The 16808-nt window shown below is 39.8% G+C and overlaps 1 protein-coding gene, 1 long non-coding RNA gene and 1 other non-coding gene across 7 annotated transcripts in view; 2 read left to right on the top strand and 1 right to left on the bottom strand.

The window, feature by feature from the left end:
* Nucleotides 1–442: 442 nt before the first annotated feature.
* Nucleotides 443–4136, bottom strand: LOC143907370 (uncharacterized). 4 transcript variants are annotated; one of them, XR_013259837.1, is made up of 4 exons: nt 3118–4136; nt 1961–2029; nt 641–1506; nt 443–565 (listed from the first exon to the last, which is right to left on the bottom strand). It is a non-coding gene; the product is annotated as an uncharacterized LOC143907370 (long non-coding RNA). The 4 variants fall into 4 exon arrangements; XR_013259840.1 differs by having other exon boundaries at nt 3968–4136; XR_013259838.1 differs by having other exon boundaries at nt 641–2029; nt 3968–4136.
* A 536-nt stretch (nt 4137–4672) lies between these two features.
* LOC143907440 (U1 spliceosomal RNA) lies at nt 4673–4835 on the top strand. The gene has a single exon (XR_013259848.1). It is a non-coding gene; the product is annotated as a U1 spliceosomal RNA (small nuclear RNA).
* Nucleotides 4836–12939: 8104 nt separating this feature from the next.
* P130cas (Serine_rich_CAS and FAT-like_CAS_C domain-containing protein p130CAS) overlaps nt 12940–16808 on the top strand; it is a 62377-nt gene continuing 58508 nt past the window's right edge. For both annotated transcript variants that reach the window (XM_077423621.1, XM_077423620.1), the window contains exon 1: nt 12940–13430. In XM_077423621.1, coding sequence (XP_077279747.1) covers nt 13386–13430 — 45 coding nt within the window. In that variant the 5' untranslated portion in view covers nt 12940–13385. The remainder of the gene's footprint in view (nt 13431–16808) is intronic.

Here is a 16808-nt window from a genome sequence, read left to right as displayed (position 1 = left end):
TATATATATAATTTTTCTCCTCTTTTTTTAAATATTTTATTTTATGCACGTATATAAATATATGACAACATTACAATATGGAAAACAATCATGCGAATAATGGCAAAGCTGCTTTTACAATCCATTTTTTTAACCATTTTTTTTTTTAACTGTACAGAAATATTTATATTTCTAATATTCTATATTAAAGTTATAAACTTGTAGAATTATTAGACGAATAAAATTTAGATGATTTTGTACAACATTGCTTGGAAAGCGTAGATATAGGATACGGTCAACGTGACGCTGCGACGCTGCAAATGCTTTGGAGCGTTCTTCTCTTTCTTCATTGAAAGAAAAGAGAAGAGGAATGCTTCGAAGCATTTGTAGCGTCACGTTGACCGTAGCCATAGATACAAATAACATTTTAGAACGTTTTAAACAATTTAAACCATTCGGAATATCAATCCATCCGAAGCTACTAAATTATTGTTGTTTTGTCACCAATCTAATTACGCGAGCACTAAATCTGCCAATTCCTCTGCGAGCAGTATTTAATCCTGTGATAATTACGCTCCGTTCTTCACTGCAAATTTCGATAATCAAGTAGAAGTCGTAAATGAAACGTTATCTCTTATATAAGAAATATGAATGTGCTAACTTTGGTTTTGCTGGCGGCAATTCGCGCGAGTGTTTGAGTGCAGGTTTCCCCTCGCTGGTCGATGGGCCTGCAATACATTTATCCACTTGTGTGTCATTCTTTAATGCGTTTCTGCGTGTCACTCGTTTCGTCTCTTCTTGTCCGTCCTGTAAAAAAAGTTGATGATTCGCAGAAGCGTAACGTTCCATCTTGATACTTTTATGTGTTACTCTTTTTTACTCTTTACACATATCGAGCGTCTTATTTAATATAATACATTTCCGTACAAAATAGAATTTACTTTATTTACTTTTTATCTCCAATTTAAAAAAAAAAAAAAAGGAGCTCGTATTTATCGAAAGAAAGAATAATTGTCAATGTGCGACAAAACGTCATTTGGAATTTAATGTAATGCGGTCATTATATTGTTATTATATTATTGTAGATTAACTTTAACAGAGTAGCATTCGCGATGCGAAGGCATCTCGCGAGACGACGTGCATTTGCAAGCTCTTAGCTCATCCGAGCTGCGACCTCGCACATAGACGCAAAGCGTCGCGAAACAGTCGTGCCTCGGTCGAGCGCTTTCTCTTTTCGAAGCCTTTTTACGTCGGCGACGCGATCTTCTCCTCCGCCTCTTGCTCCTCTCTGCAGGCGTGCTCTGCAGCAGATTTGCGCGTCCGTGCGAATTTCCGGCCCGAGTACCGCGACGCTCTGCCAAAAATTCACGGGTGAACAATGCGAATCCTCCGACACGTCGGGCCTGAGGAATCTTTTTTTTTTAACACGCTTTCCCGTCACCTTCGTGACAGGTACATATTTGCTTCCTCCGATCCCGAGAACCGCCGGAAACTTGTCCGAACGTGTTGGGTCCCGTGCTCGTCGTGCTGCAGACAATTCAAATAAATGCGATGAAGCCTCGTATTTTGACTTATCGGCAACGTAGACGCGTTCAATTCTTTAGTTTGACTCCTTTATACAGAGTGATGAATGTATAAGTCGCTGAGCTTAGAATAATCCTTTTCTGCACGCTGATATTTTTAAAAATGTTCGCATATTTCGTTTCTGTTACTCTTGCCCCTTTATTATCCTGAATATATTAATACTGCCTAACGGTATCAAGATATTAATGCATAGCAGGTACTAATGTACCAGGATACTCGGCATCTAATGTCGTGTGCTGTTATTTTAGTCTAGAAAGGAATCTGGTTGAGTCAGTTAAAACCGGTACGAAAGACGCAAGATTCTCCCAGGTACGCGGGGAAAGCAAGGTCGAAATTATAAAGAAAGAAGGTTTCGCAATGTCATTGAGTATTGAATTTATCATCCGGTGTCTCTCACCGCAACTTTCCTGACGAGTATGTCGAAGTTGAACTTTCGGAGGTTGACCGCGACGACTGGCACTTCTTGCTGAAAATAATTTTTAATTGATTAAGAATATAAGTAAAGTTTTTTTTGAAACGATTTAATCTACATTTTTTTTATATCGATATTTATCCATCAAATATTTGTCATAAGGAGAACATGTGCTAGCTAAAATTTTATAATTTACTGCAGAAGAATCTTTTCATGTAATTAATTAATTTTTTTTCGAAAAATATCAATTATATTTATATTACATAATTTAATGAAAAATCTCTCGTTGATACAAGGCGTGAATTATTTAGTACTTCTTGCAATTCCTCGACTCGTTAAACGACGTTCTCGAATTTTTCGAGCCATCTCTGGAACGCCTTGACTTCGTACGTTTCTGTTTTCTTTTATTTCGCGACGCGGTGGAATTGTCCGAAGAACTTGGACGTGACGTTGATGGCGGTCTCGGGTCTTTCTCTTTGTTCTTGTATTTGTGACCGCTATCGACGGTAAAGAAAATACTTTCGAGGTACGCGCGAAGTCAAACTGGGTATGTACACGCCGCAGCCTTATCGTAAAACGCGGCATTTCATGAAGATCCTGCCCGGTGACGCGGCATTTCGTAAAGAATCCGATTGCGACTTGTCGGCTTTTCACGAACCGACTGGAGGATCCTTCGCGAGACGCTGCGATTCGTGACAAGCTTACAAGAGTGAGACGTGTTGCCGCAGGGATGACTGATCCGCGCACAGTCATTGTGGGTTTAGCGAACCCACGGACCCGAGCTCAAAATACGCGGCGAACAGTTATTACATTTACATATTACATTTTATATATTACACATTTTTCATCCATATACAAGAATTTTTGCAAGCGATAGTGCAATAAACATTTGAGAAAAAATGAAGATGCGACCTACTTTAAAAATATAAAGAGAAGCAGAGGATAAAACGAAAAAAACTAAAGCTTATATTTTATTTATATTCTAATTTTTTAAAAAGAGATAAATATATAGATATTATATGTATATGACAAAAATAAAATTTCGAACGCAATATCATATAATTAAGCAATTTCATAATCATGTATAGTTTCTTGTATTAACGCTTTCTTATTCGTAACTTATATATAGTTTCTTTTCTTACGTCAGACTCTTTTTATTTCCAATGCACTTTGGATTGCGGCATTGTCTCGACATTTCCGATTCGTCCGGCTAAAACTCGCATTTTTCTCAATCGATAACCTGCTGTGATTTTCAAGAATGCTAAGATAAATATAAGACTGTATAGCATAGATGTAATGACATCATTTGATTTATGAAATACGTTACCGGTACAATACTGCATATTTTTCAAGCATTTTTTATCTTTTCACATTAGAAACAAAATTGATTATGACAGCTTCTTTATTTTTGTTTCTGCGAGGTTATACACATTTTGCAGCTTTCTTTAATCGTGATCGAGAGAAACTTATTCGATTTTCGTATACCAAATTAAATTTTAACCTGCATGCATGGCACAAAAGGTGCACATTTTCGATCGTTGCATCTTTGCGCCTAACTTCAACTAAAGATGTCAAAAAAAAAGTGAATGAAAAACTTTTATCAAGCGCTTTAATTTTTTTTTCTTCCATATCTTCATAATTTTACGTGCTGTTTCTTATAACGACGAAAATTTCTTATTATGATTATAGTCAGTCATAATAATTGCATTAGTCAATCTGGTATAATAATAATTGCTATATAGGTGAGTACTTTTTTCGCGCCTCTCTCCTTTCTAAATTCAGCTACAAGAATAGTCAAGTCTTTCGAGAGAATGACGAGGCGCTGCTCAGTGCAGGAAAGCTCGCGGTTACGCTCGCGATGGAGTATCGAACGCATCCTCGCCCGCGCGCGCGTTGCAACCGGCAGTATCGACGCCAGACTGGCGGCCGTTAGTCCGCGGCCTTGCCATCGGCGATTTATTCACCGGTCGGAATACCGAGAAGATTTCTTACCTTCGGCACGTTGCGTTTATTAATTCTGGATCGCGTGAACGCTTTATTCTCGCCCTTTCGAAACTCTCCGATTGATCCACGCCATCGTCTCTTCCTCAGACTTTTCCTTTTCCTTGTTGTGAAACGAAAAATGCAAATTATATATTCTAAAAATAAAATTTATATAATAATATTTTAATATCATTTTTATAACAAAAATATAAATATAAATAATAGAAAAAAAAATAAATAATAAATATAAATAATTTAAAAAATTATATATATATATATATATATATATATATATATATATAATTACAACATTATTACACAAGTAAAATTTATATAATAATATTGTAGTAATATATATATACCCCTACATATACATATAAATGTGTGTGTATATAATATACTATATATTTTTTTATATACATTTTATATCATATATATAAATTATACACAATATTTTTATAATATATTTGTACGGTTTTTTAACCCCTTTTAATGCTCCCTTATTTAGTCAATCCCGTAAAAACTCCTGCAAGACCTGTTACTGTTACCATTCACGTGTTTCCACTCTGTGTTGGACCATCCCCTCCCTCCGTAGCTGTGCCGGGACCAGATAGTTCGAATATTTCACGCTACGTCGCGCCCGCAAACGAGTTTCTCTCGTGTTTAAAATTCAACACCGAACCTTATAAGAGGACTCGAACGACGGCGAGAAGCATACTTACCTGGCGTAGAGGTTACCGTGATCACGAAGGCGGTTCCTCCAGGGCGAGGCTCTTCCATTGCACTACGGTTAGGGCTGACCCTTGCGAATATCCCTAATGTGGATATCTCGGACGTATTATTTTTGGTAGTCGGGACTGCGTTCGCGCTATCCCGGAATAATATATTTACAAAAATAATACTCTTGTTCTCTCTCGTACTGAACTGTAGTGCGGCGAAAACGAACAAGCCTTAATATAACAAGTACCTTCGATCAAAACAGTCTAAACTTAGACTTGTCTACAAGTCATAATTAGGATTCAGAGTATTCTGACTCTTAATGGCACATAAGATAGAGCGGAGTTAGAATTTACGTGTTATAAAATATCTAAAGTTTTACAAGACCCTCAAGAACTTTTGAGGTGATTATTTTTTTAGATTGAACAATGATACAGAGATGTGTAAAATGGGTGTCTACTTGAAATAAAAAAATGCAAAATAGCTGGAATCTTTCTATTTAAAAAACGCAAAATACAAAATTCTTTTTAAACACCCATTTAAAATAGGAAATGAAAAATATTTTTCCATTGTATTTTTAAATTGATGTTTTTAAATAAAAATGATTTTTTAAACATATTGTTATATTTATTTACATTTAAACTCTTATTTTTTATTATTTTATCCATCCGGATAAATGGTATTTTTCTCTCTAATTGATAACAGTGTTTCACTTATTATTATTGCTTATTATTTATATTTTCTTTTTACTATTATTTTTTATACTTAAATTCTTATTTCTTTTAATATAAACTTGAATTATAAAAATTGAATTACATAAACATTTTACATATGGGATTACAAAAAAATTTATTTTAAATGCAAAATACAAAATAGGCATTTTACATTTAATGCATCTGTTTCAAATAATGCACATCTCTGACAATAAAGATGTAAAAACCATCGATCAACAGTTTAGAATCGAGCTTCTTCCTTACGAAACATTTCTTCATAGATGCTTATTACTTACTTTCGAAAGGTCCAGTCAGGCTCGCAACTGCGTCGCGCGAACGCAAGCAAAACAAAACGTTACAGGCGTCAAGGGTTTAAATTTAAACTCGCTTTATATCCCTCGCAATTCCCGCAGGATGTTCTTTGTAAGAAGCACACAAGTTCGCGACGACGCGAACGCGAGCGTGGATACAGCCCGTGAAAATTCTCCGGCTATTTTAAGCGGTATATACGGGAGCCGAGAGGAAAACGATAAGGGCGGAGAGACGCGCTGCGATTTGCACGCGAACGCGCACGGATTGGCGGTTGGGATAATAAATCTTAATTGAACGCAATTTTCCAATTAACGATCGAGCAAATCGAATTAAACTCGAGCGTCGTCGTGAGCGCCGAGTGATAATTGACATCTCCGTAACGCAGGTGTATAGGTGCGTAACAGAATGCTTTGCTGCGAGCCCGAACTGAATTAGCCCACGCGGTGCACAATTCCATTTCCCGTCTTCTCGAGGTAGCTAACGCTCAGCTTAACCCTCAGCTATCGTAATATTCCAATTATACAGGCTGTCAGCTCCGCGTATAATATTTATTTTTTCATTGATGGCTACGCGGCAATTCTAAGAGCGAGCAGATGTGGCAATCATTCTTAATTAACTTTGATAGGAAAAAAAAGTGCAAATGCACGCAATAATGTATGGAACAAGAACATATGTGTTTAATTATCGAGTCTTTTTTTTCCTATGTTAACAAAAAAAATATTATCTACTACATCTTTCGCATTAAAGTGCGAGTGATAAATCGCTTTGTGACGCGAGTACGAGGTCCGACGAAACTTTTGCGGTTTACGTAGGAAGTCTTACGCGAGCGTAAGATTTATTAATAGCATCTTGACAGATCGTCATAATTGTCGGCGATGAAAAAAAAAAAGCCGAGACGTCTCTCCTCTTGATAGAAGTTTCCGCTCCGTCCTGGCAGACGGTATAGACATAGACTCGTCGTTTTACGGGCAAAGTGGATCGTCGATTCCTCCTTCGGCTCGCATTTGCATAATTGGAAATATTTCATTTTCCCCCCTCGCGGGGTACGTAAGTGCATAGTCGAGGACTGCGCGGGATGAGGATAATTGATGCTCCAGTGGCTGCGTTCCTCTGGGCATCGCGATTCCTGGCTCGCGTTTAGCTCTCGCGAATTCGCGCAAGGCAGACGCGACTGGCACTCTGTTCGCGAAGGCGAGGAAGCGCTCGGGGATCTGTCCTCATCGGTGCCGATCATTCACGCGGCGTAGAAATTCCCTCCGCGAATTGTCTGGCTATAGGATATAGATGAGATGAAGGATCGACCCCGACGCGATCGTTCGTCACTCCGCGACGGATAATTTCTGCAATCGGAAGCGCTGACGCACGGATTCTGTGTACGATGGACTGCGTATATGCGGTATATTGTGTTCTAATATGACAAACTCGAAATTCTATGGGGCGAATTACGCAAATTATTTAACCCTAACGTAATATTAATATGTAACGAGTTAATGATTTTTTTTAGTAAATACAATTTTTCCGCGTCTAACAGACTGACTATCTCCGTTTTCCAAATTAATCGCGATAGATTGTTTGGAAGTTAATTTCCCCTGGGAGAATTACGGATATCAGGTAAATCGCGAAATTGTATCCACACATTTGGGAATGTCGGCCCGCGTTTAAATTAATCCTATACGTATTCGCCTCGACGTTAATTTCGGAAATCGATATATGCTTCGTTTATACGCCGACGATGCTCCTCGCCGAGGCTCTGCAGCGGGCATTGACTGGTCCATTCACCGTTGTGCCGGACAAAAAGAGATTGATCCACTCAAAAAATGCGGAGGGGCACTCGTGCCTAAAAGCACTTGTAACTCGGTACGCGGCTCAATTACACGAAAGAAACGTGGCGCAAATTAATGGGAAGCGAAAGCGCGGAGCGACCGGGATCGAGGGGGGAAAAAAAATGAGACACGAGAATGAAACGATGTCGTTGAACTTCCTTTCTGGGGTATATTTTTGTCGACAAATTGATTGTATCGGATAAAACGTCCGAGAGAACGCGATGCAGATAACGTAAAAGCCGATTTATTATCCCGTTTGAAGTAAAATATTTTTAAATAAGAGTCTCCCATTTTTTTCCGCTTTTTCTTTCGAGGATTATTCGAAAGAAATCGATTTCCCAAAGGCTATTAACGCGAAACGTTCTTTTATTATTCAGAGTTATACTTTATGCACTGAGATAATAAGTAAGTCGTCAGTCTCGATGAAGCAGCGCTTTGTGCGCAACGTGTTATGTCAATATTTGGACACTTTGTTAGTCCGACGATGGAGTTGCAAGCGCTCTTTAGCATCGCATACATTCCAACAGAATGAGTCATGTCAACAGATACACTTTGTATCACACATTGAAGAGCGATGTGTACTTTCGTAAACTATAAGTACATTGTTAATTTTCTGATTCTTATAATTTTAGACAGATTATTTATATACATAATGTTTAAAACTTTTTTCACACGATATGTATATACATTAGATAAATACTTGTATGTCATTAAGATATTTTGGTAATTGTTATAAATAAATAACTTTGTTTTATTTTGTTAGATTTCGAATTATATTAACTGTGCATAAATTTAAGATCGTAGGGGACAATTGACTGATGAATTTGACCGAATTAAATTTGAAATCAAATTATAACTCGAAAACTCGTGAAAATGCCGAGTCGTGAATTTTCGATGTCGCGACGCGGCGACTTCTAATTGCGTTTACTTACGTAAGGAAAAGCGATACTCTCGCCTCGACCGCGACGTCGGGCAACGACCTCCGACATTGACCGAGGTCATTTCAGCTCCGCGCGGCAAAGCGAAGCTCATCCGCGCGACGCGTCGTTTTTCAAAGACCGCGCGTTTGCTTTCTTTTTCCTCACACTCGTCCACCAAACCCGTCCTCGCACCCTTCGTGAAAACGATCCCTCGCCGTCTAAGAGTTTCCCTTCCGCGGAAAAACATGCGGCAGGAAGATTCTCGGTTTCTTTACTCCCTCGCGCTTCGGGCCCCTCCTTCGTTTTCCGTCTTATTCCTCCGTTGGGAACGACCGTGTTTTATGGATGCACTTCGGGATCTCTCGCGACGCCATCGCTCCCTGAATATTTATTCGTTTATTTATTTGATCCGAAACTGCCCAGAAGCCTGCTGGTGTAGCATGATTCGTACCAGTCATTCGTATAAGAATTTACTTCTTTCTATTTATTTATATGTAACTATTGCTCGCACGTGTAAGTAAAATCTATTGCATCGTGTAGCATTTTCGAAAACAATGCATAAACAGCGAAACATTCATTTTTATTTTCTTAGAAACATATGTCTTTCCGTTTATCACAATAACAACGAACCTGCTCGCTGCACTGCAGCAACGAAATCAATCTTACTGTTTGTCCATATTGACTGCAATTCGCAATCACTACGACGAATGGATAATGCAAATGACAGACCGATTTAGAATCACTCATCTGCGGAAGTCGACTGTGAATTATTCCGGAAGCTGAGCGTTCGACGATGCGAATAAAAGGTTGATCTCGCTGGCACAGAGCGCAGGATGTAGGTCGTAGAAAGTTGCGCGCGAGGAAAGTAGCTCGCGATTTTAATTTAAAGCCATTGGTTTATGCACGTGAGTTAGGACGCGGTAAAGGGCAACTCTCCGTGGATTTTCGGAATGAAAATTTCAACTGAAATTCGGTAAAAATCGGTTTCCATAAAATGAGACAAATATAAAATAAAAGATGAAACAATCTAAAAATAAGAAATTTACGTTTGCGTATATATAAATACAAGTAAATAATATATAGCGCGGAGTATGGAAATTGCTCGAGATAAAAATAACATTATGCGTAGTAAAAATAGTTTATTAACGCATTTGCATATATCTAAAATTTTTATTAAGGATATATAGTTATCTTCAGATAGAACATATATCATGCATATAAAATTTTTCTGGTCTCTCTAACCTGCATATATAATAATATATCGAGATTGATAAGCATATAATAAGTACCTCGTAACTATAGCGTTTCTACGAAAAGGCATATCGCTAATGCCCGGTGTCCACGATGCAAGAACTTGGTCCAAGTTTTGGTTTAAGCCACGGAAACTGCTGCTTTTCTGTAAGAGCTGCAAGTTGATTGGCTTAAACCAAAACATGGACCAAGTTCTTGCATCGTGGACGCACCGGGCTTAAGAGATTATTAGGTGTGCTACCTTTCAGATGCAAATATTCTTATCAGATAAGAGGGAGTGAAAAGAGAATGCGCTCTAAGGAGAAAAACGCGTTCCCATTGCATCGGCATTTGTAAAGCCACAAAATTTATTGCAAAGTTGCAATAAATATTAACGTAAACATTGACTCGATAGACGACGTTTTATGAATCGGCGCTATTCGCGTTTAGCTTTAATTTTAAACGATCAATGAATTTTAATAATTTCCAATAAATGTGGAATGTCAACGAAGTTAAGCCGAGAGAAAGAGAGAGAGAGAGAGACTAATATGGCATCGGTATTTATATTGCGGTCTTATATTGCGTCACTGAATTCGTACATTTCGTCGTCGGTGGAAAGCATCAGCGACTCATCCCGGTAAGAAACATCCCGAAGTCGTCATCTGGCATTGGCATTAATGGAGATTCATTCACCGTGACTCATGTCTCGTGTGGTGACGTAGCCAGTTTACTTATCACTTTAAACAGGTGTGGCGTGTGGGAATTCCGTTCCGCTGTTAGTCAATTTTTAACGCCTTTATATATCCAAAATTTGCCTGCTTTTAGTAATTTTAACTTACGGTTTGCTATCGCTAAATGAGACGCTACGCTGTTTATGTTGCACAACGTTTTATTTAATATTTATATTAAAAATTGCACAATATTACAACGGCTAACGCCATTTAATAATAACATAATAATTTAATAACAATATAATGTATCTCGTATAAGCAAAATATACATTTAATGAATAAATTATCGCCATCAAAGTAAACAATTTTGAATTTTTAATATAATTAATTTAACGTAGTAATTTACGTGACACTCTATAATGTAACAGACATTTGCTTTAATTTTACAATGTATTTCCCGCTGGCATCACGAAATATCATACATTTTGCATACAAAAAACATTTTGTCACAGACATTTTAATTAATCCTGCTATTTAACACTCTTAACGATTATATCGGTAATTGCAGAATTTAAACCGTATTTAAAATTCGATACGTTAATTAACGCATGCATGCGATATCCTGCGTGAGAATTTATAGAAGTGACAACACGCGTCACGATCTGTCGTCCGGTGTTCTCGTAAATTTTTCCGAACTGTTCGACGGACACAAATTGCCCATCGCGATGGCGCGAGACACATTATCGTTATTCCCGCCTTAGTTTCTGGCATTTCGAGGCATTCTGTGGAGACGGCGTGGAAAAGAGAACAATATAATTGGCCATGGTCCTTGGAGGGACCGGTTGACGTAACCGGTCCACACTATTTTTAACCGCGTACGTCCTTTTGTTTCACTTTTTTCTGGCGCTCCCGTCTTTATTTCCATCTTTGCACACTCTCGCCTTCCTACGCACATCCATATGTAAATAAAGAGAAACGTTCTACTTTTCCCTTTTCTTTCTTTGTAGTTTAAAAAGGCAGATAATACATATATATGTATCAATGGATATAAAATTATACACCGCGTCCATAAATTTTTAAAAAGAGAAAATTTAAAAAACCTTTAAGGGTTTATTAACGTATTATAGAAAAGAAAACAAGAGTTATTTTTTTTTTTCAAGAATTTGAGGTAATTTTCCTCTAACCGTGCGTCAATGGACACGCGTATGTGGACATTGCTGGTGAACTTGTAGTAGACGCTTGAAAAAACATTCTCGCGCGCACGCATATGTTGATCAAAAATAGCCGGCACGTTTGATTCAAAAACATTCGATCAGGAATTTCGGACACGAGCGGCGCAATGCAAACCGAAGCCGACCGAAAAATGTGGGCAAGAAGGTCGATAAATCCAAGAACATTGCACGCATTAAGCACAGTTAGAAATACAGTTTTACCTCGGTGAAGGCGGGATCGGGAGAGAAAGGACGTTGTCGTTTACCAGGCAGCTTTAGGTACGTACGTACATACAACCATTACCCGCGCGGCGACCGTTACACGACGAATGCAAACGAGAGCGTCGCGTACACAGAGAGAATTTCTGTTTTGTTGATTCGTTGCCGCATGTATTGTACCTGCATATAATCGCAAGACCAAACGTGAGAAACTGATTTTACTCGAAAATATAACACGGACTCGAAGAATATTCAAAACATACTTCGTTCGAGACATTATGTTTCATTGCATAAGGAAATCGCATCGATCGTGGCTACAGCATCCCGCTGCATCGTCATCTCTATATCGATAGTTAATTGCTCATTAATGTCCATTTCTATGGTATTTCTATCAATGTACCCCGTAGATTAACTTTAATCTCCGTTTAACTTACTTTTTATCCGTTTTTAGTTCAAAAAATTAGAAAGAAAAGTCAATTAAATCGAGATTAAAGTCAATCTGCATTAGAAATGGACATAAGATTCTAAAAATTTTTATAGAGCCTTGGAACAGAATTGATGTAAAAGTGCACAGAATAAAAGAAATCCAAACTTATATTCTCAAATTGACTATTCATTGTTTCGTATATGTGCAACAATCTGTAATTCTTTATAAAAGTTTCAACTTTTTATTTCAACTTTTCTTTCTTGGATGTGCGAACTATACACATATAAAATATGATACCTTCAAGCAAGTTTTCTCCGTTTAACGCAATATAATCTTATTTCAAGATTTTCGTTAGAACTAAAGATATTTTCAAATCAAAAACATTCTTTTTTTTTCTGTGTATCGCGCATATACCGTGCAACTTTTTCAATCTGCCACAAGCCCACTTTGCACAGTCTATATAATTCGCGTTAGATTATTCAAGACTTCTGCACGATTTCGTACGCCACGCGTTCGGCCTTTAAATAATAAATCGCAACAGCTTCGAATAATAAATATGCAAAAAAGGATCCGAAGAGAGGAAGAAAAGCGTTTCCGAAACGCCGCGTGTTGGCGCGTATATGCGTGCGCGAGGGGGATGACAGCCGGCGTTCGGCCGCGCTCGGCGTCACTCGGCGGCGCTCGGCTCGCTCAGCTAACGCCGCCCGGAACGGCCGGAACCGGCGGAACCGTCTCAGTCGTCAGGTCAGTCCCGCGCACACTCTCCAAGCGTGAGCGTACGTTTCGCGTCTCGCCATCTCCCCAGCGCTTCTCTATATACGCTTACCACCGGGAAAGAATTCACCGGGATCCCCGACCGCCGGACCGCGACGCGCACCGTTGTCTCGAAGCGTCGGCGTCGGCGTAAACGGTCGCGAGTGCCGCGAGTGAATTCGGCGACGTCGGTACAGTGGCGAAAACTCAACGAACGCCAGAGAGAAAGGGAGAGACAGAGAGAGTGAGTGAGTGAGACGAGGACAGTCGGAGTGCGGCTCGTCATCGATCTCCACAGTGTGTACTACCGTCAAGGTGTTTTCTTTCCGCGGCCCCCCCGTCGCCGATCTCTATTATGTCACCGGCCGCGCGTGCCGGTGGACCGCTCTGATTCGAGGAACTCGCCAAGGCACGCAAGAACGCCCGCCACGATGCTGCCGCAGACACCCGACATCATCCCGACTACGCTGAACCAGGTAAGCGGTGGCGGCGGCGGCGGCGATGCGTTTCGGCGTCTCGGAGGCTGCAGCCGGTGGAACATTTCGTTGGGTTCGCGAATCTCCGCGAGGCGCGGCGATGCGTTTCGGCGAGAGACGCCGAAAAGTCCGTTCACGTTTCCCCGCGATGATTTTCGCGTTTTCGCGCGAATCATGAGTTATTCTCGCGACCCCCCCCCCCCCGTGCGTGTCTCTGTGTTATCTCCGGTGGAGAGGCGGGGTCTCTTCGACGGCGTCCGGCGTCATGGAGCACGTCGGGCACGTCCCTTCGGCGTTTCGAAAATGAATCGCGCTGCTGGAACGCGCGATATTTGAAGTTCCAAGTTCGCCTCTCGCCCCGGGCCCCGGAGCGCCGCGTACATATGTCTCGTTAATCTTTTATGGCGAAGGTCACTGAAAATTATTATTTCATTTCGTCGAAACTCACGCGCCTCGCTCCGTGTCGGTAATAAAAAGGTCCTGAACAATAATACGGGGTAATGTCGTGTAATGTTTACTCTTAAGTGCGCAGCTTTAATGCAAAGCGGCTTACCGATGCTCCGTGCACTCTCTTTTACGCACTGTTAAATATTAAATTATAAAGTTTAAACCAGTGCCGATTTTGTTACTTTTAACTGTCGTCATGTGCGTGTCGAATTTATTATTTTAGACACAGTATTGTTTTAAACTTCATTGGTTTTAGTGTTTAGTTAAATTAACATTGTTTCAAGTTGATTAATGACATATTGAGCAAAGGAGCAGTGACAACTTATATAGGAATGGAAAAATGACTCAAATTTTGAATACAGGTCGCCACTGCTGCTACTCAATACGTTGTTAATTTAACTAAACCAATGGAGTTTTAATGACACACATGATAGTTAAAAATAGTAAAATGTTACTGAACTCGAGGCATCGGTTTAAATTTCATCCATTAATAATTAACAATATTTTTTCCCTTTTCCCCCCATTATTTATTCAAAAAATACTCGGAATGCTATGCGAGAAAACATTTGAGCGTTAAAGAGGTGATCTCGGGGCAGAAAATAACGTAATTTGCTTCTGTGTTTACGATAACGAGAACCGAACTCGCCGGAAGCGAACCGGTTCGAAAGCCCGGCTCCGATTTTTTCCATAGTTATTCCGAAGTTTATTTCGCGTTTGCGTTTCGCAAGGGGGACCCGGAAAAAAAAGAGACGTTTATAACGGTATATCGAAGGCCGAATTATTTCGCGTCGTTTCCGTTTCGCCGCAGTCGCGCGTCGCGCGCGATTAATCCAAAGCCCGCATATGCACGGACGCGGCGTTTAAAGCTCCGTTAATACACAGGCGGACGTTCCGCGCGGCAGCCTTATCGCGGACCGGATCGCGGCGAAGAAATAATATCCGATGTACTTACAGCGAATGATATTCGCGCGAAATGTAAATCAAGTCGGAAAGCGCGTCTAAACTCTCGCGCACCAGATATAGCATCTCCATTTTGGTTGTTTCGGATATTTTAATTAAAACTTTGCCCGTTTACTTCATCCTCGCCGCGAGAAAGTTCCGCGCAGTCTCGCGACTTTAATCCTAGAATGCAGTTCTCAGTCAACGATATAACATTGTTGCGATGCGTCTCAAGAGACGCCGCGCCGCGGTAGGTATCTCGGAGCAAAAAATTGATTATGTAATTATATATCGTAAGTTTGCAGTGCTGTATAAAATTTCGCAAAGAAGAAAAAATATCTGATAAAGTACTGAGAAATTCAAAGTTGTTTAAAGAGCATATTTCTAGTTTAATATATTTTGATTAAAAAAACGAATCTTTTATCTAGAGATTGAAGTAAGTATTCTCTACAATTAACATATCTAACGAATTGATAAGCTTCTCGAAACACTCACACACTTGCCTCTTATCTTATAAAAGTCTTTGAATTATCAGGGATCGATGATACACGTGTTTGCGTGGGCGTGGGCGAGACGAACAACCATTACGCTCTTCGCGTGTTGAAAGCATTTTGAGTAATTCTTTCGTGAAAATGCCTGCGAAGAAACTCGAGTTGCCAAACAAAACGTACTTACGACGGCTTACGTGTCGCTTCAAATGAAAGGACATATATATAACTAGAGATAGTCGTCGCGATCGATAATAACCGGAAGAAGGTTTCGCGAAGGTCCGCCCGCGGCAGACGAAACTACATTGACAACATTGACATTTTGTCATGTAAAGTGGCTCGAGTGGTTTTATCTTCCCTCGTGCCGTCCCCCTTACACGTGATATAATCGATCGAGTGGAGACTGGGGTAAAATAAAAAAAATGCCTTTCCATAATATACGGGCTCTCTCCCTGACATTGAATTTTTCAGGACGATCACGTTGGAGCGGGAGATAAATTAGAAAATGTGTACATTGATTTTCCATATGAAAAAGTGTATCTTTTTCATTTTTTAGGATTTATATATGAGATTCCTGGTTTCCGATTAAGTCCACAATTGCGTTGAAATTATAAGAAACATAATTTTCAAGTGGCTTATCGAGCTCCAACAGGTGGATCGTAAATCGATACTCCCTCGTCGATAAATTGGCGAAATATTCCTTCGCGATAAAGATTCATTGATCATCTCTGCCGAGTCTATTATTAGAATTATAGAGAGAATGATCTTCCGAGATATGTGTCGCGCAAAAGCGAGCAAAAGTGAAATCGATTTGCGCGAATAATTACGTTTTTAGTAACACAACGCGATTGAAATTTGCCATTTGAACGCGGCCGAATCAAGTGCGCCGAAATTGCCGTAACTGCCGCGAAACAATTGCGGTATACATTTTTCACATATATCCGACAAAGCATGTCGGTTTCGAAACCGCCGCGCCGATCGGTTGTCTCAGACCGAGTTTTCGCTGGGTCAGAAATTGAAGCGTAACAACATGACGTAACGTACGTGTCACGCAAAGCTGAACGGTAAACAAGTGTGAAATTTATTTCTGAGAATTCACGATCCACTCTTTTAATAAACTTCCTGTGCAAAAACACTCGCCTTTTGTCGTAAAAATAATGAATTCTATATTATTAATTTCAAGTAACAATTCTGATCGGCGCGATGCAAAAATTTATGTCCCAAATCTGCTGAAAACTTTTAAGTGAGAACAATTTATTAATAGAGATGAGAAGAGAGATTTTGTTTCAAATAGTCTTCCATCTTTTAAGAAAGACGAAAGAATCGATAAATTAAATTTTAATCGAAGTTTTCGAGTGAGTTTCTCGCGCGGGACGACCGCGCGGGCCGGTTTTCTCGCGCACGTTCACGCGAGTGGCATTGACTTTTCCGCGTATTCCCGATCTACTCGAGAAGAAAGGCGCAACACGTTTCACCGCGTCTCGTTTGTCCACGTACTTACGAT

This window comes from Temnothorax americanus, unplaced genomic scaffold, assembly GCF_048541705.1.
Source record: "Temnothorax americanus isolate GAGA-0224 unplaced genomic scaffold, ASM4854170v1 Scaffold8, whole genome shotgun sequence".
Classification (NCBI taxonomy): Eukaryota; Metazoa; Arthropoda; class Insecta; order Hymenoptera; family Formicidae; genus Temnothorax; species Temnothorax americanus.
This window is presented reverse-complemented; position numbering and strand designations above follow the sequence as displayed.